Below are 25,271 nucleotides of genomic sequence, written 5' to 3'. Positions count from 1 at the left end.
CGTCCTGCTTGAGCATTGAGCGCAACACAACCATAGACTATATACTCTGTCAGCCATGAGAGCAGCACAACCATAGACTATATACTCTGTCAGCCATGAGAGCACAACCATAGACTATATACTCTGTCAGCCATGAGAGCACAACCACCAGACTATATATCTGTCATTCTTGCACTCTAAAAGTACTCTAAAAGATAGAGAATGGAAGGCACCGGAGCTGCAACTCGGACAGTTTAAGCCCTTATCTTATTCACAGGGTAAAAATGGACAGTTTGCACCCTGTGGTCAAATTTTACTTGCACCCTGTAGTACAAATAAAAGCTATAGTTTCTTTGGAACAGTGTGTGGATGTTTTAAGCTCACAACTCATCACGTTGTGGCACGTTGTGAGCTTGTAGATCTGATATTTCCGTGCGGCGGAGTCAAAGGTACGATATTTGTCTTAAGTATTATAGTACGCCTATAATGAGAATCCAAAAAGTATATGTACATCTACAGAAACTCAAAAGGGTCCGTTTCTAAATGGGACGTGTGATCGGTTCGGGAGCGGATGGTAACTTATAGGTCATCGTTGTAGTCACTGATTTGTAGTCATCAGGCAGGAAACCATGCACAAGCCGGAATAAGAACTACCCACAAAGATCATAATTCCCCCCCCAGCTATGATCGTTATAGGAACCAAATGGACCCTTAGGCCTATGGGTCTGTAACTCTGAGAGTGTACAGATGGAACCAAATGGACCCGTTATAGGGTCCATCTGGACCCTAACGTTAAATTAAGTTTTGATTTTACAATATAAATTGGGGTCCCATGAGACAGAAATGCAGGGACAAATTAGCCATTGGGCCAGTGGCCCAGGGGCCCTTGGCTCTCAGGGGCCCTTCGCGGGGAACTGGACCGCGTCGCGCAGTACTGGTTTTGAGGCCCTGACAAGGGCCCCTGGAGCCCGGCCTCTACCACCCCCCAGGCTGGAGGTCCCCTACTGGGGACCCCTTAAAGTGGGCCCTTTGAGGACCAATTTCAAATGTGTGTGGGCCCCTCCTCTGCTCTGTATTCTCCCTCGGTCTGAGCCTCAAACGCAGCACAGGCTCCTGGGGGCTGGGGCCCTACAGGCTGGGCGTCAAAGTGGGCCCTTTGCGGACCACTGCTCCACCGTACTGTGAAGCAGTGGTCCTCAAGGGGCCCACTTTGAGAGGTCCCATTGAGGAAGGGCCACAGGGGAGCCTGAAGCGCAGTAGGCCTATTTCTGAATAGAGTCAACTAACCTAACAATAATAGCACAGTTCAAGCTAGCTCCTTCCTGGAGCTATAAGGACTAGAAATATAATGGATTATTATGTTGATTACTTGTTTCAGGCAGATTTGTTGCCTCAAAATGCTCAAATATATTATGAATAATTAAATATTGTGATTTTTTTGTGCAGCACCAAAAACTTTATAGGCTATCATCACTTATTACTTTAAATAAATGTTGTCATAATTGTTGATAAAATTACATATTTTGTATTTTGTTACCCTTATTGGCCTTAGTGAAATTAAATTAAATGTATTTGTTATCATTAATGCAGTAGAAGCTCAAAATCAAGCTGTTAAGCTTGACATACTAAGGTGATAATTTATATTATAAATATATTGTGTACTTAACTTTAACCACATTTTATTTTGATATACCTGCCTGCTACCTATAGTACTACCGTCTACACTACCTCATGTGACCCCTGCATCCGGCTGTGTTTTGTCCTTGTCCAATCAGATTTGTGACTGCATTGAGGCGGGCGTTTTTCAATTTGGTTTACGTTTGTTTTGTTGTGAGATTTGAGAAATAGACAAACTAAGACAATATGCCGGCGAGCGGTTCTTCCAAGAGGAAAGCAAAAAAGATTAAGGATGCGAAGACGGCTCAATTACTGAAAAAGGTTCCATTGATTTCAAACTTCTTTCTTAAACCACCACATGTAGACGCAGAGTCCGACGAGACAGGTGACGCTGCTGCTGGGACTAGCACTGATGCTAATGCTAAGCTAACGTCAACCAGGGCGAGGCAAGTGGTGAAGTTGTTGTGGAAAAATTTTGGCCAAAAGCAAAACTCCTCAGATCCCTCAGAGTCTGAGCAGGAAGAAGACGAGCCTGGCCCTGAAGAAGAAGAGGATATCGCCATTTTAACATCCGAAAATGAGGAAGAATTACAACTTTCAGTGGAGGGGCTCCAGGCGGCGGAGCTGCCCCCGAGCCAACAGCACCAGTGCCCCAGGCTATAGTAACCAACCAGGTGGATTGGACCTGCAACAAGTGGACATGGACTGGAATGAAGAAGAGCAGCAGGACCATGATGATCCGGATTCCTGGTGTGAGACCGTCACTGACCCTGCATTGTGGCCGAGTAATATAAATGACAAAGCCAAGTCCGTTCTTGTTTTAAGAGGAGCAGTTCCATTCCAAAACAGAAGCGATAAATATCCAGCTTCAATGAGAGGACGTGATGACGGGGAGGGTGTTTGTAGGAGCTTTACGAATGGGCTACTGAGTTGTTCTTTGTACATGCCATTAAATGAGGAGCCGTAATGCATAGCCTAATTGCATATCAAACTGGGGGTCCTTGAAATTAGACAGGTTGAGAATCACAGATCTTCTCTCATGGGGGTCCCTGGCATATCTTTTCGGGATAATTAGTGTAAATTTGGAGTGGGTCCTTGACATGAAAAAGTTAACCACCTACTGTTTGTTCATTTGACGCTTTTATGTATAGGGGCCATGCACTGCCTCCCATGATGGTTCTCTTATCTAGATTCAACCAGGCTACTCTTTTCATCTCTCACTCACACACAGACCACACTGCACTTCTGTAGTATCAGTTTACACTCTCAGCCAATCCCTGCGAGTCAGAGAGAGCGAGAGAGAGAGAGAGAGAGAGAGAGAGAGAGAGAGGCACACACCCATCCGTCCCTTCAGTTTCTTCATCATCCAGACAGACTCGACAGTCAGTGTCACACACACACACGCACAGACGGCATCTCTCTCTCTCTCTCTCTCTCGCGCGCGGGCGCGCGCACCGGTCCGTCACTCCGTGCATGCACGCGGTTCTGTTGAAGTGTTCCCTGCTGTTTAATTCAAACCAAACGGGAAGGAGGAAGAGGAGCTATAGGCGCACGCCGCACGCACGCACCGCGCACGGCAGGATGCGCGATGGGACAAGCCTGCGGACACGCGCTCCTCTGCCGTAGCCAAGCTCCTCCGCCGGCGTCCTCCGACATGTAAGTATGTGTGTGAGACTGTGTGTGTGTGTGTGTGTGTGTGTGTGTGCGTGCGTGACTGTTTGTCGCTGCTGCCTGCTGTTGTCTGTCAAGTCAAGTGTGTGTTTCTTTCTGACTGTGTGTACGCCGCCGCGTGAAGGTTTTGTTTAGTTGTGTGTGTTTGTGTTTAATGCATGCACCTGCGAGCGCGTGCGTGCGTTCGCGCGTGCGCATACTATTGTGCGGATGGCATATTGGTGTTTGTTGAGGAGTATGCGGTCTTCTTGTTGTTATGTGGTGCTGCTTTGAAGCACATTGGAGTATTGTGGTGTGTGACTGTGTGTGTGGGTGTGTGTGTGGGGGTGTGTGTGTGTGTGTGTGTGTGTGTGTGGGTGTGTGTGTGTGTGTGTGGGTGTGTATGTGGGTGTGGATGCTGTCTGAGGAGGAGACATCCTGGGATCACATGGGCTGACACATCTCACACACCTGATGAGGTCAGTGTCGTGATGTTGAGATCCATCATCCAGGTGATGATAGTCAGCTTCACATAATGGAGATCCATGTGTTGTATTGGGAATTCATATATGGAGATGTAGGCCTAAGGTTGGCAGCGGGGGCAGTATAGCCCTACAGTCAGAGTTTGATGAGGTCAGATGAGGACAGATCAACATAATGGAATACATTTTGTATTGGCCGTAATGTGGAGTGTCATGAGGCGTGACTGACGGAATGACTGACAGGTTTTAGCCTGAATGACTGACAGGTTTTAGCGTGAATGACTGACACGTTTTAGCGTGAATGACTGACAGGTTTTAGCCTGAATGACTGACAGGTTTTTAGCTTGAATGACTGACAGGTTTTAGCCTGAATGCAGGTTTTCATATAGTAAACAATCAAGCATCAATTTTAGCATCAAGTACACAGTATATCAATACTGCAATAGAAAGCTGGCTCTGTTACAAGTCCGGAATTCCCCCAAAAAAGCCTACTTGAGTAAAAAGTACAGTGCAGAATGTCCCCTTTCACAAGTTTTCAAATCTGCTATTTTCAAATGGCCGAAATGTATATAGGGCTGAAGTGGGTAAATGTAGGCTATATGTTTTGTAATAATAATCCAAATCTAACAACATAACAAGTATAACTAAAGTTTTTAAATAAATGTAGTGGAGTCAAAAGTACAATATTTGTATATCCGAGGTGTATAGTGGAGTAGGCCTATAGAAGTCAAAGTATTGGAAAGCCTTATATCTCTATAGGAGCAACCATATAACTCTGGGAGCAGCCTTATATCTCTATAGGAGCAACCATATAACTCTATGGGAGCAGCCTTATATCTCTATAGGAGCAACCATATAACTCTATGGGAGCAGCCTTATATCTCTATAGGAGCAACCATATAACTCTATGGGAGCAGCGGCGATAGTGCTGGCGGTGCGATGAACGCACGGGCGTTCATTCACTGGGCGCGCGAACGCAAATGGTGTCGTTCTTGATTGTGTTACGCACACGCAAATCACATGCATGGGGCCTTTTGATTGGGCGTAGCGCCAGGGCCCTCAGACTGCCTCCAGCGTATACGGCTGTCTTTGATAGATACAGTTTGTCATCTGTAGCTCAATGCAGATACCTTTAACTTTTTGGAAACGATACGAACTGTTTTCGCCCCTGTTTTTGGACGGGCTCAACCTCATTTCACCCCTGACGCACGCACACAGGCAGCCACGTGCGCGCCCGCAATTATAAAGTTTTTTATTTTATTTATTCAACATCTTAACCTGAAGGCATTGCTTGTAATCCAATCATATCAGCTGACACGCCCCCTCTCTCACAATACAGTACCTGCTACCGTTTCATGTCTGGAGCATATCAGAAAAGATTGCCATCTGTTTTCTCCCCGTACTGTCCTGCACTGTATGTGGACTGTGCCCACCGGAGGGGTGACTGACCTTTGGAAATGGTGCATTTATATAGTGCCTTTATCCAAGGCACTTTACATAGATTGTGCATTGCATTCACCCATTCACACACACATTCATACACCTTTACATAGATTGTGCATTACATTCACCCATTCACACACATTCATACAGCTTTACATAGATTGTGCATTACATTCACCCATTCACACACATTCATACAGCTTTACATAGATTGTGCATTGCATTCACCCATTCACACACATTCATACAGCTTTACATAGATTGTGCATTCCATTCACACACACATTCATATACCTTTACATAGATTGTGCATTACATTCACCCATTCACACACACATTCATACACCTTTACATAGATTGTGCATTACATTCACTCATTCACACACCTGTCATGAATATGTGGTCTCACTTCCTTCCTGGACTACAAAGTAGTCCACAAACGACTACTTTGGACAGGAACTCCACACATGCAGCCTCCCCCCTCTCACAGTCAGACCCTAGTCAAACACACACTTCATTATTTTTCTTGCCATGGGGTCCAAATTTCAAATTGTGCTACTGTTTTCTACTACAAATACTATTAACAATGAGTGACTGCAGTTTGGTGAAATTCCCCTTTAAGAAAAGTGCACTTTTCATCCTGTTCTTCTGTTTGAATAGTCTTGCGTGGCCAGACTGTTGCCTCTTGCAATTTACAAATGCTTCCGTCATACAGTCCGGAAGCTCTGATCATGAGTAAAATATAAATGCTTCCGTCATACGGTCTGGAGCAACGGAAGCTCTGATCATGCTGAGTAAAATATAAATGCTTCCGTCATACGGTCTGCAGCAACGGAAGCTCTGATCATGAGTAAAATATAAATGCTTCCGTCATACAGTCTGGAGCAACAGAAGCTCTGATCATGAGTAAAATATAAATGCTTCCGTCATACAGTCTGGAGCAACGGAAGCTCTATCATGAGTAAAATATAAATGCTTCCGTCATACAGTCTGGAGCAACGGAAGCTCTGATCATGAGTAAAATATAAATGCTTCCGTCATACGGTCTGGAGCAACGGAAGCTCTGATCATGAGTACAATATAAATGCTTCAGTCATACGGTCTGGAGCAACAGAAGCTCTGATCATGAGTAAAATATGAAGGCTTCCGTCATACAGTCTGGAGCAACGGAAGCTCTGATCATGAGTACAATATAAATGCTTTCGTCATATGGTTTGGAGCAACAGAAGCTCTGATCATGAGTACAATATAAAGCGCAAGTGAAGCCCCCTCCCCGCTTCCGTTTTGTCTTTACAGTCGCGCAAATGTATCATGATATGAATAGAAATCATCTAAGCATATATAGCTTGTTGTTTTATTTTAAAATGTATTTTTGTTTCATTACATAATATAATAGTTGTCTGGCTACGGTTTGACTGTGATGTGAATCCTTGGGGTTTCTCGAATCCTCTGCGCTGTTTGAACGCGGCTGCTACAGTAGCTTTATGATTAGCTTTATTGGCGTGCTGCGCTTCCTGATGCAGATGACATTACACAGCACTGTCTCAGTTGCCTGGGTTTATAGGAGAGAGGGAGGGAGAGAAAGAGAGACAGACACACACAGAGAGAGAGAGAGAGAGGGGGGGGGGGGGGGGAGGGAGAGAGACTGTTTACAGCTAATGACTTTGCTACATAGAAATCAACTAACTTTAATTAAATTACAGATTTGAATAAATTGCTGCTACTTGTCGTGAATGTGTTTATAGCCTAAGTGAATGCAAAAACATTGGAATAATGCTGTCAACTATCAAAAGTATAATGTCTCCTATATGGATGTTTGAATATCTCTGACATTCAATTCACAATCTTTTCATAGTTTCACAAGATAGTATTACTCAAAGTGTTAATGTAACACAGCTATGTTTACACCTTTATTTAATTCCTATTTATATTCAATATTTATTTGTACATACAGTAGGCCTACATTGTTTTATCTTGATTGTCTTTGTTCCACTTTTGCTTTGGCAATGTAAACGTACGTTTTCTCATTTCAATAAAGCTCCTTTGAATTAGAGAGAGAGAGAGAGAGAGAGAGAGAGAGATATTCTGTATTCTGAAAACCCATCTCTTCAGATTCCATCTCAGCCTGTTAGTAGCACTTGCCCTAGCCTAAACGACCTTACAGGCGTACTGTGCAAAGGCTCAACTTATAATTTGATGTAGACATGGTAAATGGTGCATTTATATAGTGCCTTTATCCAAGGCGCTTTACATACATTGTGCATTACATTCACCCATTCACACACACATTCACACACCGATGGCGGCGGAAACCATGCAAGGCACCAACCAGCACATCGAGAGCAATTAGGGGTTCAGTGCCTTGCTCAAGGACACTTCGACACCAACTCTGGGGGAGCCCGGGGTCGAACTGGAAACCTTGCGGTTACCATCCAGCCACTCTACCCCTGATCCACCGCCACATATACACTCTATAGTGTAGCTTCTTAGTACGGATGTTCCGATCCGATCCCGATACCTCAATTTCTGTGTTAGCCGATACCGATAACGAATAGCGACACCAGTGTCGTGATCTCATGTTGTGTTTATTATAGCTATCTATAGTTATATATCTCGTGTTGTGTTTATAGCAGACTCCTCACTGACTCAAATGCGCACTTGCAGTTTGGGCAACTCCAAAGCAAACTCCACATGTCCCAAGATTTTATTTACCTGCCATAGTGTCAACCCCTTACCCCTGTGTCGGATCGGTGGTTAGACTGGCATTTTTGCAGATACCGAGATATGACCCGATATGACAAATAAGGGCCGATCCGATACTTTTCCCGATACCTATACAGTATCGGGAAAGTATCTCTACTTCTTAGCTTACGTATGATTCATGATGGCTATCTTTTATGTATTTGATGTATTACCATGTGTTGCTCTTGCTTACTGTAAGTCTGACTCAGTACTCAGTAATAAGGTGACATGTCACCGGTGCATCAGATATCGAGATATCTTTGTGGGATTTGATTGATTGTGTGTGTGTGTCTGTGTGTGTGTGTGTGTGTGTCTGTGTCTGTGTCTGTGTGTGTGACCGAGAGAGGGAGAGATAATAGGCTATTTTCATATTCAATACACTATATCTGGGCAGCATCATCTTGCTAGCTGCGATTCGGAAGCCAATATAGGCTTGTTGTCCCTTGTGATTTGTGTGATGCGTGTGTGTGTGCATGTGTGCGTGCTGTGTGCGTATGTGCGTGCGTGCGTGTATGCAGTATGTATGTGCACAAGCTTCGGTGTGTGCGTTGACTCTGATAAGTGGGTTCAATGTGAAAAATATGTCATTTTATTGGATGGATGCCAAAAAGTCAGCTGTCCTATCCTGCCCCATGCACGCACGCACACACTCACACACACGCCCAATCATCAAGAGAGTCAGGTTACGTGTGTATGTGTTAGTGAGGATGCTGAGGTTGCACTGTTATCATCTCTAATGGGGTCATCAATACTAAAATATTCACAGAGAGAGAGAGAGAGAGAGAGAGAGAGAGATGGAAAGAGAAGGCATACTTGCAAAAAGTGTGTGTGGGTGTGTGTGTGTGTGTGTGTGTGTGTGTGTGTGTGTGTGTGTGTGTGTGTGTCTGTGTGCCGGTGTGCGTGCCGGTGTGTGCTTGGGTAAAACATTTGCTTATACTGACAGAATGACTCAAAGCTATCTCCTATTCACACCCATCTGCACATTGCACACACACACACACACACACACACGTTCATGCACAATTGAGCTAACTGTTAAGTACACACGTGCGTATACACTTAAAGATGTTCAAACAGCCTGGCTGTCAAATGATACACATATGAAACATTTATTTTACACACACACACACACACACACACACACACACACACACACACACACACACACACACACACACACACACAAATACAGTATGCCATATATCATGCTGGCATGAGTACATCAATATGTTTATTAATAATTAATACATTGCCATACCATAATACTGGCATGAGTACATCAATATGCTTATTAATAATTAATACATTGCCATACCATACGACTGGCATGAGTACATCAGTATATTTGTGTCGAGTAGGGCCTACTGATGCGAATAACTAGGGGTTATTAAAGGATGCAACAAGGCTGGAAAGTGAACTGTAGTTTATTCACCATGATTTAACATGGGTATATTTCAATAGAAGACTACAATGCAATAAATTACAAGAGTATAAATATAGGAGTATATCCAAATATATCTATGTTCTTCTAATAGACAACCATGTAACTCTGAAAGTGTACAAATGGAACCAAATGGATCCGGGAAAAGACAAATGTTAGGGTCCATTTGGTTCCATTACACTCTCAGAGTTACAGAACATAAGGGTCCATTTCATTCCTAAATATGCATTTAGCTGGGGACCCCTGGAACTCCCTCAAGGACCCCCGGGAGAACCAATGATCTAAGCATGCATTAATTGCATTAACATTTTTAATCTGATTTCAAAAAAATAATGAACTCAGTTTAACTCAGTTATTTTGATGACGGCGCGTGGAAGGAACACGCTGTTCTAACCAGTTCCTTTCCCCTCCATCAGGCGCCCCGGCTGGCCAGGGGGAGGCAGTATATAGAGCCCAGGTAACATGCATCATACCTTCTGCATTACTGTTATTGTAGTGTCCAAGCATGTGCTCCCCCGTGAAGGGACCATTATTTGCAAAAAGGCTTAAATATTTAGTGCGAGAGCTAGAATTGCACTTGGCATGTACGCAATTTATTTCCAATGGGAGTCACGTGGATTTGACGAGACAAGCTTGCTCCATGGCTGTCTTCTGCCCCCCCCCCCCCCCCCCCCCCCATGGAGCGAGCAGGGAGTAAGCTTGTCTCATCAAAACTCCCATGACTCCCATTGAAAATGAACTGCGAGCTGCTCTGCCACCCCTCTCCCACAAGGACAGTGAGAGAACACCATGTCTTTTATGTGTAACTGAGGCCCGCAAGAAAGAGCAATCAAGGAGTAGATAGAAATAGTAACATACTGTATGTTGAGCGGTTAGGGACCGTCTACAAAGTGTGAAAATATTCAATAACTTCCATTTATAGGCAGAATATCACCACCATATTTACATGTAATGTGATCTATTACATCGCACACTGAACATGATTTACTGTTCATATATTCAGAACGGGTAAGGACTAGTAAATACAACACAGTTTAGTTTAACACCATGTATGTCTCATAATGAACCTGGTGGCTGCTGGTTACTGTTTGAAGAAGGCCATCCTTATTCACTCCATTAGTTAAGAATGTGCAATTTGAGGCTAAGTTCCATATGAAAAAGGAAAAAAAAAGTCTCATGAAAAATCAAATGTTTCTGTATCGGTGGTTCTCTCAAGGACCTACACAATTATATGTAATTGGCCATATCCATCTGAAAATAATGTCGTTCCAGGGACCCCCCGCCCGCCCCAGAAGCAAATAATATGAGTTAAAAACCTTTGCTGTGAAAGAATATATATTCACAGACTTGCACTCATTTTAAAGACTTTTCAAGCTGCTATTTTCCAACCACTGATTTCAAATCCCCTTAGAGGAGAGCCAATCGAATTGCTACTTTCCGTTGTTTCTCTAGCACATGAGTGACAGTTCTAACCTCTTGCTGGACCCTGTTAAAAATAGCCAGTGTACACGGTCTCAATTGCTGAGAGAGAGAGAGAGGGAGAGAGAGAGAGAGAGAGAGAGAGAGAGAGAGAGAGAGAGAGAGAGAGAGACTTTATTTGAGTGCCCCCGGGTGCAACCAACAAGGCCACTCACTGGCCACGACAATATCCCCTCCAGACTTGTCAGAGACGCAGCTAGCCGCCTCTGGTGCTCCAATCATCGCCCACACAGAACATCTCGATATCTGTGACCCCTGTGGGTGAGTGAAGAGTGGAGTGAAGTGAAGGAGTGTACGAAGAGTGAAGTCAAGAGTCCAAAATGAAATGTTTTCTGTTAAAAGGTTCACTGTTAAATAACGGGCAACCAGCAATGTCCCTATTATGTCCTAACTTATGTCCCTACCTGTATGTCACGATGTTTAGAGTACCAGTAGGGGCAAAAGTGGCGCTGTTGTGCTAGAAACAGAGAGAGATAGTGTTGCACTGTTGCCTGCTAATTACAGAGAGCGAGAGGGGTGGGGGGGGGGGGGGGGGGGGGGGGGAGAGAGAGAGAGAGGGAGGGAGGGAGAGGTGTCTTCTAAATGCTAATTCCCCCACACAGTAACTCTGTAATTTCTCGACCAGGCTGGCACCCTGGGCGCGTTCCTGTGGGCCTGGAAGTTCCGGGGATCCCCACACAGAGTTGCACCACTCAGTTCACACGGGTGTGCATGATTTCTTATGTTTATCCTGGAAGTATTGCGTTTGATAAAACGCAATACAAAGATTATTGTGTTTGGCACACGTTTGCATTTGAGAACGCCATCCCTAGAAGACGAGTACAAGACAGTGGAGAGTGTAGTGTACAAGTGGAGAGTTAATAATAGTTAAGAGTTTTTATTAGGATCTAATATTCTGGGATCCACACTGAACATGACATTTGACAGGAATGAGATTACATACATAACATAAAATACAAAAGAAAATTTACAAGGTCAATTTCCTTCCAACAATTTCATCCAGCTTGCTCTGATTCCCCATTTTCTCGGAAAAGAGAAAGGAAACGAAAACAATAAGCAAACAATGGCAGTGTGTGTGTGTGTGTGTGTGTGTGTGTGTGTGTTGCACGCCTGCAGGTGTCACAGGGAAGTAAGCCTGACAGCACTCATGTTTGTGGCTCCAGCAGTTTGCATAAGCCTTGTTATCTCCATGGAGGGGTGTGTGTGTGTGCGTGCACGTGCGTGTAGTCCTTGAGAGAGTGACAATCATCCAATCCACTAAGCAACTCAAAGCAAGGGTTGAATACCAACCACTTGCCATTTTGGCAAAATAATTTGGAGGCGTTATAACCACACGTTTAGCTGTGTTTATTGAATGCATCAAAGACGGCAATCACGTTGATACCTTGTAACAATCGCCCTTTACTCATGCAAGGCAATAATCACAGGAAAAATTAAGCGGGATCGTAGGGTTATATTCAGAATTATTTATATAGAGTTAGCCAGACATGAATGACAGAATCTACAGTAGACGGTACAATTCGCTAGTAACGCCTCTCCCTGTCTCTCTCCTTATTAAATAAAATAAACAGGCATACAAACTTAAACCCACAAACAATAGTTACTTCCCAAACCCCCCCAAAGTCAGCAAAGAATAATGTCCGCGTCCGTCGTCCCCCTCAAAATGAGGCGCGCTCACGCGAGAGTCTATACCACTGTCCCCAAACTTCCGACGCAACAAAAAGTTCCTCTGCTCCAAAAAGTTCCTCTGCTCCAAAAAACGGTCCAAAGTAAATATCAGAATGTTCGGGGTACCCCTATATTTGTAATCCAATCCACACAGAACAACCTCGGAACGGTCTCACCGGTAGCAGTAGTAGCCCGACTGTTCTTTACAATTACTAAGGCTGCAGATTAGCTCGTTTACACATTAAATCGCGGTCGTAATGTAAAACCTATCTGGCGCCTCTCCTCCTTCGTGCAGGCCTGCACTCTGTTTGTTTTCGCGATTCCTCTCCCCGTGTGTCACTCCCTCTATTTGTCACCTTGGGTGGTGACAATCAACCAATCAATTCAATTCAATTCAATTCAAAGGGCTTTATTGGCATGAGAAAACATACGTTTACATTGCCAAAGCAGAAAGAACCAACAATACAGCAATACAATCAAAACAAAATTATGTACTTTGAAGGTCAGAATCTTCAATAGATCAACTTCTGTGTACCAAGATCACTCGATGCAGGTATAGTGCAGGAATATACACATGATTAGTCTTTAGGGTGGTCGTGTTCTATTTGATATCCTTCTCCTATCACAGCAACTCACAAATCTTGCTGCTGTGTTTGCACATTGTTGTACTTCGCCCAGCAGATATGGGATGCAATTCAATTAAATTCAAAGGGCTTTATTGGCATGAGAAAATCACTGACAGCTGTCACTCACCCCTGTACAAGGCCCATTACCATACTTGTGAAATAGAAGATAATATTTAAATACTCAGCATCACATGTTACCTTTCTTCACATAAATAATGTGCTTCGTCACAACCTGTCAAAGTGTTTGCATACACACACACACACACACACACACACACACACACACACACACACACACACACACACACACACATATAGAAATGTTGTTTATACTACCTTTAAAAAAAAGAAAGCATAAAGTAAACAAAATATAAAGGGACCCATAAAAATGTGTCCGAGACACACAAATGGATCCCTGCCCACTGCTTGGGAAACAGTGTGTTAATTAAATATGCATGAATATAGAACTATCAGTATGTAACTGTCTGAAATTCCATTCATATTCCTGTTTAATTATTGATATACTAATAGTGAATGAACATCCATTCATTATTCATGAATCCAATTTGAGGATTACTGTTGTTAGTGTTGTACTGTATGACTGTATTTTCTGTATTCTTATAATTATTTATGTCTGAACGTAGAGTAGCCCTTGCATCGGACGCAAACGAAGAAGATGAGACGTATCTCCTTATCTTAAGGAGAACTGGTTTGCCCAAAGTAGTGCATCAGGTGCCGTAGGGTTACATTTGTATCCTTATGGTTAACCTTTCATCCCCACTGGAACTCTGTACTCACCAGCACTGGGTTCTTGTACTCTGTACTCACCAGCACTGGGTTCTGGAACTCTGTACTCACCAGCACTGGGTTCTGGAACTCTGTACTCACCAGCACTGGGTTCAACTCCCGTTGCCAGTGGTGGAAACTGGAAAGTACCTAATAAGTAACATTTTGAGATACTTTTTACTATACTGGAGTATTTCCAATTTCCAATAGCCTACTTGTACTTCTCCATTACATCTCGGATCCAAATATTGCACTACATTTATTTGAAAACTTTAGTTACTATAGATACGTTGTAGATTGTGATTATTATTATTATTATGAAACATACAGTAACCACTTAATTCCGGCAATTTGAAAATAGCCGATCTACAAGATCACAATGCGTCGCGATGCAACACGTTGTGAGCTTGTACTTTGGCTCTTTTCGTTAATGGTAAATGGCACATGTCTGTATATATATAGTGCTTTTACATTGTGCATTACATTTAGCCATTCACACGCACACATTACATTCATACACCGATGGTGGAGGAAACCATGCAAGGCACCAACCTGCACATCGGGAGCAATTAGGGAGGGGTTCAGAGTCTCGCTCAAGGACACTTCGACACTAACTCTGGGGGAGCCCACAGGGATCGAACCGGGAACCTCGCGGTTCCCTAGCCGGCCAGTGGGTCACTCAGGACCCACTGGCACTGCCGCCCTTGAGGTCTAGACATGCGGGTGTAAACAGCTGAGTAGCTAAGCTTGTGTTTCAAAGGTATTTGCTTGTCATTTGCTTCTCTGCGGGACTCCAGTGTTTATTTTAGTCTTTCCAGACAGGTGTTAAGTTCAGAGGGCCTGCATGCGGGAGCTGAAAACAGTGAGGGGTATGCAGTCACAGACGCAAAGTGGGCCAGAAAACAGTGAGGGGTGTACAGTCACAGTCGCAGAGTGGGGAAAATCATAGTGCACGCAGTAGGGAGGGGTATCATTTATTTACTGTTTTTAAAAGAACACAAGAAATCGGCCACACAGCAGCTTGTATGTATGTATGTATGTATGTATGTATGTATACACGTATGGTCTCAGTGTATTCAGTAAACCCAGTGTGGTGGAAAGTTATACTTACAGGGACATTTCACCGCTAGAAGAAACTGCAGTCACTCAATGTCAATAGTTATGTGTAGTAGATAACAACAGTAGCGCAAATATAAATTTGCACCCTATGGCCAAAACAATTATGAAGTCTGTGTGTTTGACTACAGGACTGCTGAATTCCTACAATGCCCATAATGCTTCTGTGCACTTCCCCTCCTTGTGGAGAGGGTGGAGGCTGCGTGGAGGTGTGACTTTGTAGTCCATGAGGAAGGAAGTGAGACCATGTTCATGACAGGTTTTTGGTCATGAACATGGCTTCATAAAAAAAACAAACATCCTAAACGTCCTAAACATCATTAAAATAAGCTAACCCTAACATTTAGTTCTATACTGTATCTCTTCTACACTAGTCCCTCCCTAACATTTAGTTCTATACTGGATCTCTTCTCCACTAGTCCCTCCCTAACATTTAGTTCTACTGGATCTCTTCTCCACTAGTCCCTCCCTAACATTTAGTTCTATACTGTATCTCTTCTCCACTAGTCCCTCCCTAACATTTAGTTCTATACTATATCTCTTCTCCACTAGTCCCTCCCTAACATTTAGTTCTATACTGTATCTCTTCTCCACTAGTCCCTCCCTAACATTTAGTTCTATACTGTATCTTTTCTCCACTAGTCCCTCCCTAACATTTAGTTCTATACTGTATCTCTTCTCCACTAGTCCCTCCCTAACATTTAGTTCTATACTGTATCTGTTCTCCACTAGTCCCTCCGTAACATTTAGTTCTATACTGTATCTCTTCTCCACTAGTCCCTCCTTAACATTTAGTTCTACTGGATCTCTTCTCCACTAGTCCCTCCCTAACATTTAGTTCTACTGGATCTCTTCTCCACTAGTCCCTCCGTAACATTTAGTTCTACTGGATCTCTTCTCCACTAACATTTAGTCTATAGTTTTGTGTACAGTGCAGGCTTGTCAGTATGTTCTTGTCACGCACACACGCACGCACGCACACACACACACACACACACACACACACACACACACACACACACACACACACACACACACACACACACTCACTGGCAACATATATATATTTGACCTTTTAACCTCCTGACCCTTCTGTGCAAAGCATCGCAATGCAGGATTCATAGGGCTGTCGCCACCAATGCACATAATCCTGGTCTCTACACTGCCTCCCCCTGGGGAGGTCAATTATCTAATGTAATCCTATGGGCGCTATATACACTCCCTCTGCCAACATGGGGAGAGCAACGGACTCACCTCATGCTTCCTTTCCAGTCCAAGTCTGTCCTAATTTCTGACTTCATCATGCATGAATTGATTTACATTCCGCGAGGACTCTTCCAAATCCCTAGCGCCTACATTTATTTATTTATAAGAGAATCGGGCATTAAATGATCAATAATGTATCGTAGATTTACATACCATACTGTATACATCTGGGATGTTATGGCCCCCTTGAGACGTTAGCATGGGCAGCTGATTTATCCTTGGCACTGCATATTCCGATACAAAGACTGAATAATTGAGTGATCTCCTTGAGCCAGTATACTGCTCTGTGTACGAGTCAGGCAGAAATAATGAACAATGGATGGATACCGTTTCTCGCTATTGTGTCACACCTCCGCTCGTACGATGTTTGGGTCTCCACTGCGTTAGGATTTTGATCTCCCGTGTACTAAATTATATGCAGTTCTTCAAGGATAATGAAGTCCAAGTGTAGTTCGATTAGGGATGTTAATAGTTTTTTTTTTCCTTTTAATTTTGATCCCACGATTTTGCAACCCATTTTTTTTCACCCAGTGTCAATTATCTATAGGCTTTTCAAACCTCCATGAGTCGAAATCTTAAGAGAGCTGTCCTCGGTGGATCTTCAGCCATGCAAAGTTCGGATTGTGAATTTGTGACTTTGTTACCGCATCGCTCCCGACATGTAAACGTTTCTGGAGACGATGGTAAAAAGTGTTTGCGTGGGGCTGCAGGGGGGAACGGATCCTGTTAAAGCTTACGCAGCCGTGGCACAGCTTAACTACAATTACTGTATGCCAACAGCTAACGGCAAAACAAGAGTTAAGTGAAAAGCTTGCAGTCGGAGTGCAGGAGGTGCATGAGCCCTAAAGCTCACGGACGGAACGCGGGAGATGAACTCGAAGATATCGAGCAGTTTTCAACCCGACTGGTTTTTCAATCATATACTCGTAACTACAGCAACAACAACAACAACGACACAAATTCCATTAGCTGTCAGAGCACATATTATACTAAATCAAAAACATAACCATTAGACTGTCAACGAGGAGCTATTGATCGTGCCATAGTCTCTCTCTCTCTCACCCTCTCCCTCTCTCTCTCTCTCTCTCTCTCTCTCTCTCTCTCTCTCTCTCTCTCTCTCTGGAAGCTATAGCAATTCTTTATTCAGTGGTGTATAAAGTGCTCATCGCGTTGTGAGCTTGTAGATCTGCTATTTTCAGAATGCCCGAGTGCAGCCAAGCATGTCAAGTCATGACTTCTACTGGATCTCTTCTCCCTAATATAACATTGTATTAACCTGTGGAAGAAATTGTCACTATATTTAGTCTCAGTTTTAGTCGTCGTAGATTAGTCTGCATTTAGTTTTCCTAGTTTTCCTATAAAAGGCCAGTCGACGAACCTTTTTCGTTGCGGTTTTTAATCGGCAAAATCACTGTCTGGTATACGTTAGGGCTGTCAGTTCACCTCTATAATCCAATTCGAATTTCATTGCTTCATTATTTGTAATTTTCGAAAATATTCGAATATTTACATTGTTTATTTTAGCTCATATTTAGCCTATAATAATACACAGATTGACGATGCACGTTCTGTCCACTAGAGGGGCCCCCCTTCCAAACGACAAAGCAGTACTTTCAGCCCATGTAATAATGGTTTTCGGCACAAAATGGCGTTTAAACTGTTGTTTTATTGAGCACAGTGCACTCAGCACGGTAAGATTGTTGTCTGTCTATAGTGCAAATGCATTTTACAGTGAACGTTGTATACTTCTGATACAGTATAGTCTGAGTAGTGAGTAGGCTAGTCAGGAATCATGAACAGGACATTTTCTTTTTTCTTTTTAAACAGAATGCTGTCACGATGAACAGGCCATCATTAGTAAATAGCAATGAAGATATATAGAGAAGCCTATATTTTGCGCTAAAGTAATTGTTGAATAACACATAAATGTAGGTTTTAAGGCTAGAATGGCATTGTAGTGGACTATAGTGAGAGGCGAGATTGTCTTGCCGGGACTGCAGGACTAGTCTGGAGATAGTTAGTCGTGGATGATCAGCTTCAGACAGTCAGTGTTTTGGTTCGTACCTGGAGTTTTGCATTATCTCCGCTGTGCACAGCAGCACAGGGGAACTGTCTTTAATATATCCATGGTCGTTTTCAGTTGCTTTCCATGTGCAACACAAAAGTAGGCTACCATGTGTTTGTTTTGGTAATAGCCTACTGCAGGCGCAGCCATGCTGATTCACGTAATCGCGTAGGACAAAATGAAACCAGCCGGACCAACGTTAATGGTTTAATGCACGTAGGACCCGCATTTTCAAACTGTCCACAATTTGCGACAGACTCGACGGTACTAATAAAACATGCGAGTGATTCTTCTTAGTTGCAGCGCGCTGTGCGACTGTGCGTGTGTGCATGCGTGCAGAGGAGGGAGGAGGTGACGAGGCGCGCGTGTGTGCGTGCGTGCAGATGGGAGATTTCACAGCGGTAGATTCGTTACTCAATACATTTAGTGAGCGGATAAAATAACATAAAACAAAATAAAAATATGAAATAGAATTAATAAATGATAAAAGCTCCATTCGAATGGCAATTTTAGCTTTCGAATATATATATTTTTTTTAATATTCGAATTTCTTTCATATTATGAAATTCGTTCTGACAGCCCTAGTATACGTGAGTAAAAGTATCCGGATCCTTTGCACCTCTGGGTGGCTGGGAGACGCATGAGCAGGTGCTTCTCTTCATCATCATCACAGGTGTCACAGACGCACGCACACTCACACACACACACACACACACACACACACACACACACACACACACACACACACACACACACACACACACAGTCACACACACAGTCACAGTCACACACACAGGTGCATTATGTTCCCTCCTCGACACAGGTTCATACAAACACACACACAGACAGACAGGTGCATTATGTTCCCTCAATGCCGCGTCGGGACAATATTATTTTATCTTTCAGTCCACGTGTGATGAAGCTCTTTCACCGCCCGTCCATCTCTCTGTCTCCAGCGTGTGAAAGAGCACACCTGTTTTGCGTTTGTGAGTGCACGTGACGTGTGTGGAGTGAGTGTATGCATGCACATGTTTGTTCGTGTGTCTGTGTGTGTGTGTGTGTGTGTGCGTGCGTGTGTGCCCGCCAGGTTCAAAGGCTTAGATCCACTGCCTTACTGTGATGGATAATAGTGTACCGCCTCACAAAGCTCCCCGACCGGCGGGCCGACCGTGTCTGAATCTCTCTCTCTAGGTGGTGCTCAGTCGAGCCCTCCATCTCCGCCTCCAGTCCTCACGGTTCTCCAGACATCTGGCCAGTTTGTTGGGACTTTGCGCTCCTCCTGCGTCGTTCTTTCAGTACATCCACCATGTATGTGTTAGTGTGGGACGTCCTCGTGACCGGTGCCCGTGTGTTGGACTTCCCACAGCACTAGTTTGCTGGCTGGCAGAGTTGCACCACTCAGTTCACACGGGTGTGATTTTTTAATATCAATTGATTACGGTGCTCAGCTGTGTCCAGTTTCTTCTCATAACAGTTCGATCCCGAGAAAAGATCGTGTACAAAGCGGAAATGAAAATTCCGCTGGCTTATGCTTGCTATGGGACACAGCATCTTAGAACATATACATACTGTATCTCGGAATCACTTTTTAGACCTAAATGCAAGCTTGGTTTGCATCTGATGTATTTCGCTTACAAAAAGTATGTTTTGGGTGACAATGCATGGCGGGACATAGCGGGTTAAATAGCGGATTTTACTTCCTGACTCACAGGTTTCTGGCCAACATGGCGGCTTCATTGTCTAGAGTCATGTGATCAGTGACATCACAAAGATGTACTCTTTGCCTTGCAGAGCATTCTGGTGTAGCAGAAAATTGGGAATATACTCCAGTAACAGAGCATTATTCTAAAGTTGTACTTAAGTAAATGTATTTAGTTACTTTCCACATGAGGGGGTCTAGTATCATGTAATCATTGTTAAATGCTTCTAACTGTGCTTTGATCCTACTACAAATAGATTCTTTACTGTATTCGTATTTATTATGAATATTTCATTAGTGTCACTATTCATGGTGCAAAGGCAGGCTTCAGAAGGGAGGGACGACATTAGCATTGGAATGAGTAGCACTCTTCTCAATACCTCCGTGTGTGTGCATGCATGCGTGCATGCGTGTGTGCGTGCACGCATATTTATTTATCTATCGTAAATATTAATTTCTGACCTATTAGTATGCATTTATTTCCAAGCCTTGACCAGTAATGTATATATTCAACTCATTTTGGAACTTTTTCACCTAAATATTTTCAGTAGCCTATCAGTAGCCTATAGTATCTGAAGACATATAAAATCCTATATTTTTGTTCCTGTATGTGTCAGGCCGAGAGAAAGATTATAAAATACTGAGCCATAAAAAAGGTAAAAAAGGTCAAATCTGATGCAGTGCAGGTGAACGCCAAAGAACAGAATAATAATAATAATACATAATTTGTAGAGCACCTTTCATGACATGAAATGCAACTCAAAGTGCTTCACAGAGCGATGAAAAACAACCCAAGGCATAAAACATTAAAATAATATCAGTAATGCAATACAGTGAGGACATGAATAACACACAGCACAAGGACAAGTGTAGCCTCGACGACCTTGCAGGCATATTGCAAACGCTAAAATATGTAATCTAGACAGCCTGTTATGTAGACATTCTGTAGTGTATAAGTTTCGTTGTACAAGATATTGCACTGTTAGACGGATGTTAGGTTCTTATTAGCTTGCTGAGGATTCTTGATGACCATTTCTATATGTATTTGAGGTATCACCATGTGTTGTTCTTGCTTACTGTGTAGTCACTCTGGATTAAGAGCGTCTGCTAAATGCGTACATAGTAAATTGCAGAGTATAGGTTCACCACTAATTCAGTATCGGTATAACGAGTAATGTCCGAATCCATCTGACTCGTTATTATGATGTCCAGTGTTGAGTTACCCAGTGGCCTAAAGTAATTTCAGTATATTTGTTTGTTTGTTTGAAATCTATAGGGGATATAGACTGCCACGCTCTGGCTGATAGGGGATATAGTAGGGCTGGGGCGGTATGGGATTTTTATTACCGCGGTTATTTTTTTTTTGGGAATAATAAGAGGGCTTGCATGGTTTCCTCCGCCATCGGTGTATGAATGCGTGTGTGAATGGGTGAATGTAATGCACAATCTATACACACACACACACACACACACACACACACACACACACACACACACACACACACACACACACACGCGCACGCAAGCAGAACGCTGTTTATCCTTCACCTCAAATGTTTGTTGGTTTTTGTACGTCACAGTGCCTTGGGATATGTGCTTGTGTTTTTGAGCACGCACGCACGCACACGCACACGCACACGCGCACACGCACACGCACGCACACACACAGACATAGTCAGGATGACGGGTGCAGTTCATTCTCATTCAGAACATATTTTCTGGTGTGTGTGATTGACAGCTGTGGAAACCATGTGATATGCTAACGATATGCTAACATGGTCGACAGGCTCAGTGACACACGCATATACACATGCCAGCACACACGCCTAGAAACGTGCACAAGCGCACACACACACACACACACACGTTCACAAGATGTCTGTGCGTGTGTGCGTGCGTGCACGTGTGTGCGTGCGTACGTGTGTGTCTTTCATGCACGCCCCAGGTCGGAATACATTTGCATAATGGTGTGCTCTGCGTGTTTTGTGATCCAAGGACGGCCGTGGGCAACAGGTCCACATAACCCCACACAACCTAAAGTAACTAAATACATTTACTCAACAGGTCCACATAACCCCACACAACCTAAAGTAACTAAATACATTTACTCAACAGGTCCACATAACCCCACACAACCTAAAGTAACTAAATACATTTACTCAACAGGTCCACATAACCCCACACAACCTAAAGTAACTAAATACATTTACTCAACAGGTCCACATAACCCCACACAACCTAAAGTAACTAAATACATTTACTCAACAGGTCCACATAACCCCACACAACCTAAAGTATCTAAATACATTTACTCAACAGGTCCACATAACCCCACACAACCTAAAGTAACTAAATACATTTACTCAACAGGTCCACATAACCCCACACAACCTAAAGTATCTAAATACATTTACTCAACAGGTCCACATAACAACACACAACCTAAAGTATCTAAATACATTTACTCAACAGGTCCACATAACAACACACAACCTAAAGTAACTAAATACATTTACTCAAGCTCTGTAGACCTATACTTTTTATATGTATGAACATATTGGTACCCCACAGCTATGGGACGTTATCCCCCCTTTGCGCTATATATGAAGCGGCTAGGCCGAAAATCACCTATTTTTTTTAATAATATTTTTTATCCCACGATTTTGTAACCCATTTTTCACCCCTGTGTCAATTGTCTAATGTGATCCTGCAGGGCTCTACACACCCTCCACCAACCTAGTCCCCATATATGGGGGACAGGGGGAGAGCAACGGACTTGAACTCATGCTTCCTTCATGCCTGAGTGTCCATGTTGCTCCTTTACACCTGACAGGGGGGAGTTTCCCTGGTTGTGGAGAAAAATCACCTTTTAACATTGGTCCAGTTGCTAAGCAACGCCTCCGTCACCCCCGCAGCACGACGCGTTGTGAGCTTGTAGATCTGCTATTGTCAGCATGCAACCTAACCTATTGTAAAATGACTTGTATCCCCTAGTCCCTTCCTAGCATTTTAGTATAGTTTTTATCTGTTGGCGAAATTGTCAATATATTTAGTCTTAGTTTTAGTCATCATAGCTTAGTTTTAATTTAGTTTCCATTTAGTTTTCGTCAGTGAAAAAAGGTAGTCGACGAACATTTTTCGTCATAGTTTTAGTCGACAAAATCAACATGGTATTGCCGGGCATTGTGGAAATGTTGTGTCGGTGAGATGTTCAAAGTCATCTTTGATTCCCTAGAAGACTAGAGTAATTATTGTCTGACTGATTCATCTGTTTAGATAATTTATGGATTGTCTTGGCGTGCCGTCAACACCGTATCACAATTTGCGACGTGTCTGTCCAATTAAACTGTCACAGCAGGGTCCTCGTTATCTATCTTGTTAACATCAATATAATAATTTGCGTGATCCTCCCCTGAAGGGACTTTTCACCGCTGGAAGAGGAACTGCAGTCACTCGATGTTAAGTATTTGTAGTAGATAACGGTATAGCACAATTTGAAATTTCCCCCCTTATGGCCAGAAACCTAATGTCAGCACATTATGTGATATCACCAATAATATAATATATTATTGGTGATGTTCCTGGAGGTGCGGCAACTCTTCAGTGTATGCCTGTGTGTGTGTGTGTGTGCGTGTGCATGCGTGTGTGCCTGCCTGTGCAGTGTGTGTGTGTGTGTGTGTGTGCGGACTGTGCGCGTGTGCCTGCGTGTGTGTGTGCGTGCAGGTGCGTAGAGAGAGACCTCTTCAAGGGGAGAGAGGTGAGATAGAGTCATCTTCAAGGGGCCATCTTGACGTCGAGTGTCTTGATGTTTCTATGCTTTCATCTACCCGCCCCGTCCGTCCGTCCCGATGACCTGTCTGGACCTTTCGCTATCTCCGGTCTCGCCCCGCTCTAGTTTCTGACAGCTCTGAGAAAAGGTCTTGGTTTGAGAAAAGCAGGCTTTTTATCTTTTCTTAAACAAAATGTCAAGGAGAATTTCCTTTCATCAGTCTGACAGTCGGTAATGAGAGATATTATAAGTTGGCCTTTTTTCCTTCCTGGCTTGGAGTGTGCGGCTGAATCGATTATGGGAGTATCTGCTCTGAACACAGCCTGTAATTATACCCCTAGTAGCATCCACATTATTCTGGGCGTATGTCTCACTCCCAATGTTCTGCCCCGGTCTGAAAACCCACGTCTTCTTCAGATTCACACACAGCCTGTATGTCTGCTCGTCATGTTTTGATTGCTTTTTTGTCCTAGTAGGCATGATCCGTGTTCGTTACATGCACACAGTGGTGGAAAGTAAAGTAAAGCAATTAAGTAGTAAGTACATTTACTTAAAGATGGAGTGCCGGGAAACATAATCATCAGGTATTATTGTGGCTGTGGCTCAGGAGGTAGAGCAGGTCGTCCAATGATCCCTGGGTCGGCGGTTCGAATCCCAGCTCCTCCTGTCCACATGTCGAAGTGTCCTTGTTATTATGGTGATGAGTGGTGATCCACCTGAATTGAAGCCACATACACCCACAGCTATTGTTGTATGATAAAGGGGGAGGGGATGAATGATATTGTGATGTCACTATATCACTTTTTTTCATTGGCACGTTTGACTGTCAAGGTTTCAGCATATATGCCCCCATGTTCTCCATTTTCCTCACCCCTCCCACAGTAAAACGCAGAATGGTGAGCGGTCTTCATTCTAACGCGGGTATTCTAGTAGCTCCAAACTTTATTTTATTTTACATTTTTATCTTGAATCACCTAGTGTCGTGGTACTCACACATGCACTGTTTGCCGTTCATATACAGAACCCGGCGGTAGAGTTCTCAACGGGCCTGAATGCGCGACATTCTGCGAAACCATAGACGAACATGCAGCGAAAATAAGCCGATCCGCAATCTACGATCTCGGGAGCTCAAAGAACACCAGGTCATCTCTGTACGTACAGCAGATTAAGCTCATCAACGCTAACATGTATAGCATGATGCCCCACGCCGGACAGAAAACATTGTTACACGCTGCCAGATGTTCACAATGTTCTATGTTGTTTAATGACGTGATATTATGGTACTGTACATGCAATGCATGATGTATTCCTGCAGGATTCCTGCCTCACATCTGTTTAATTAATCCATTTGATTTTCACTTGATATCGTTTCATAGAGAGACAATTAATAAAACCACAATCTACGGTCCAGTTCCCTTTGTTCCTTCCAGAGAGGTACCTCTC

At 43.4% G+C, this 25,271-nt stretch overlaps 1 protein-coding gene across 1 annotated transcript in view; it reads left to right on the top strand.

The window, feature by feature from the left end:
• The first annotated feature begins 3,140 nt into the window (after nt 1-3,140).
• pde2a (phosphodiesterase 2A) overlaps nt 3,141-25,271 on the top strand; it is a 229,510-nt gene continuing 207,379 nt past the window's right edge. The window contains exon 1 of the mRNA XM_080772141.1: nt 3,141-3,252. Coding sequence (XP_080628267.1) covers nt 3,185-3,252 — 68 coding nt within the window. The 5' untranslated portion in view covers nt 3,141-3,184. The remainder of the gene's footprint in view (nt 3,253-25,271) is intronic.

The sequence above is a fragment of the Protomyctophum bolini genome, assembly GCF_963924005.1.
Source record: "Protomyctophum bolini genome assembly, chromosome: 9".
Lineage (NCBI taxonomy): Eukaryota > Metazoa > Chordata > Actinopteri > Myctophiformes > Myctophidae > Protomyctophum > Protomyctophum bolini.
This window is presented reverse-complemented; position numbering and strand designations above follow the sequence as displayed.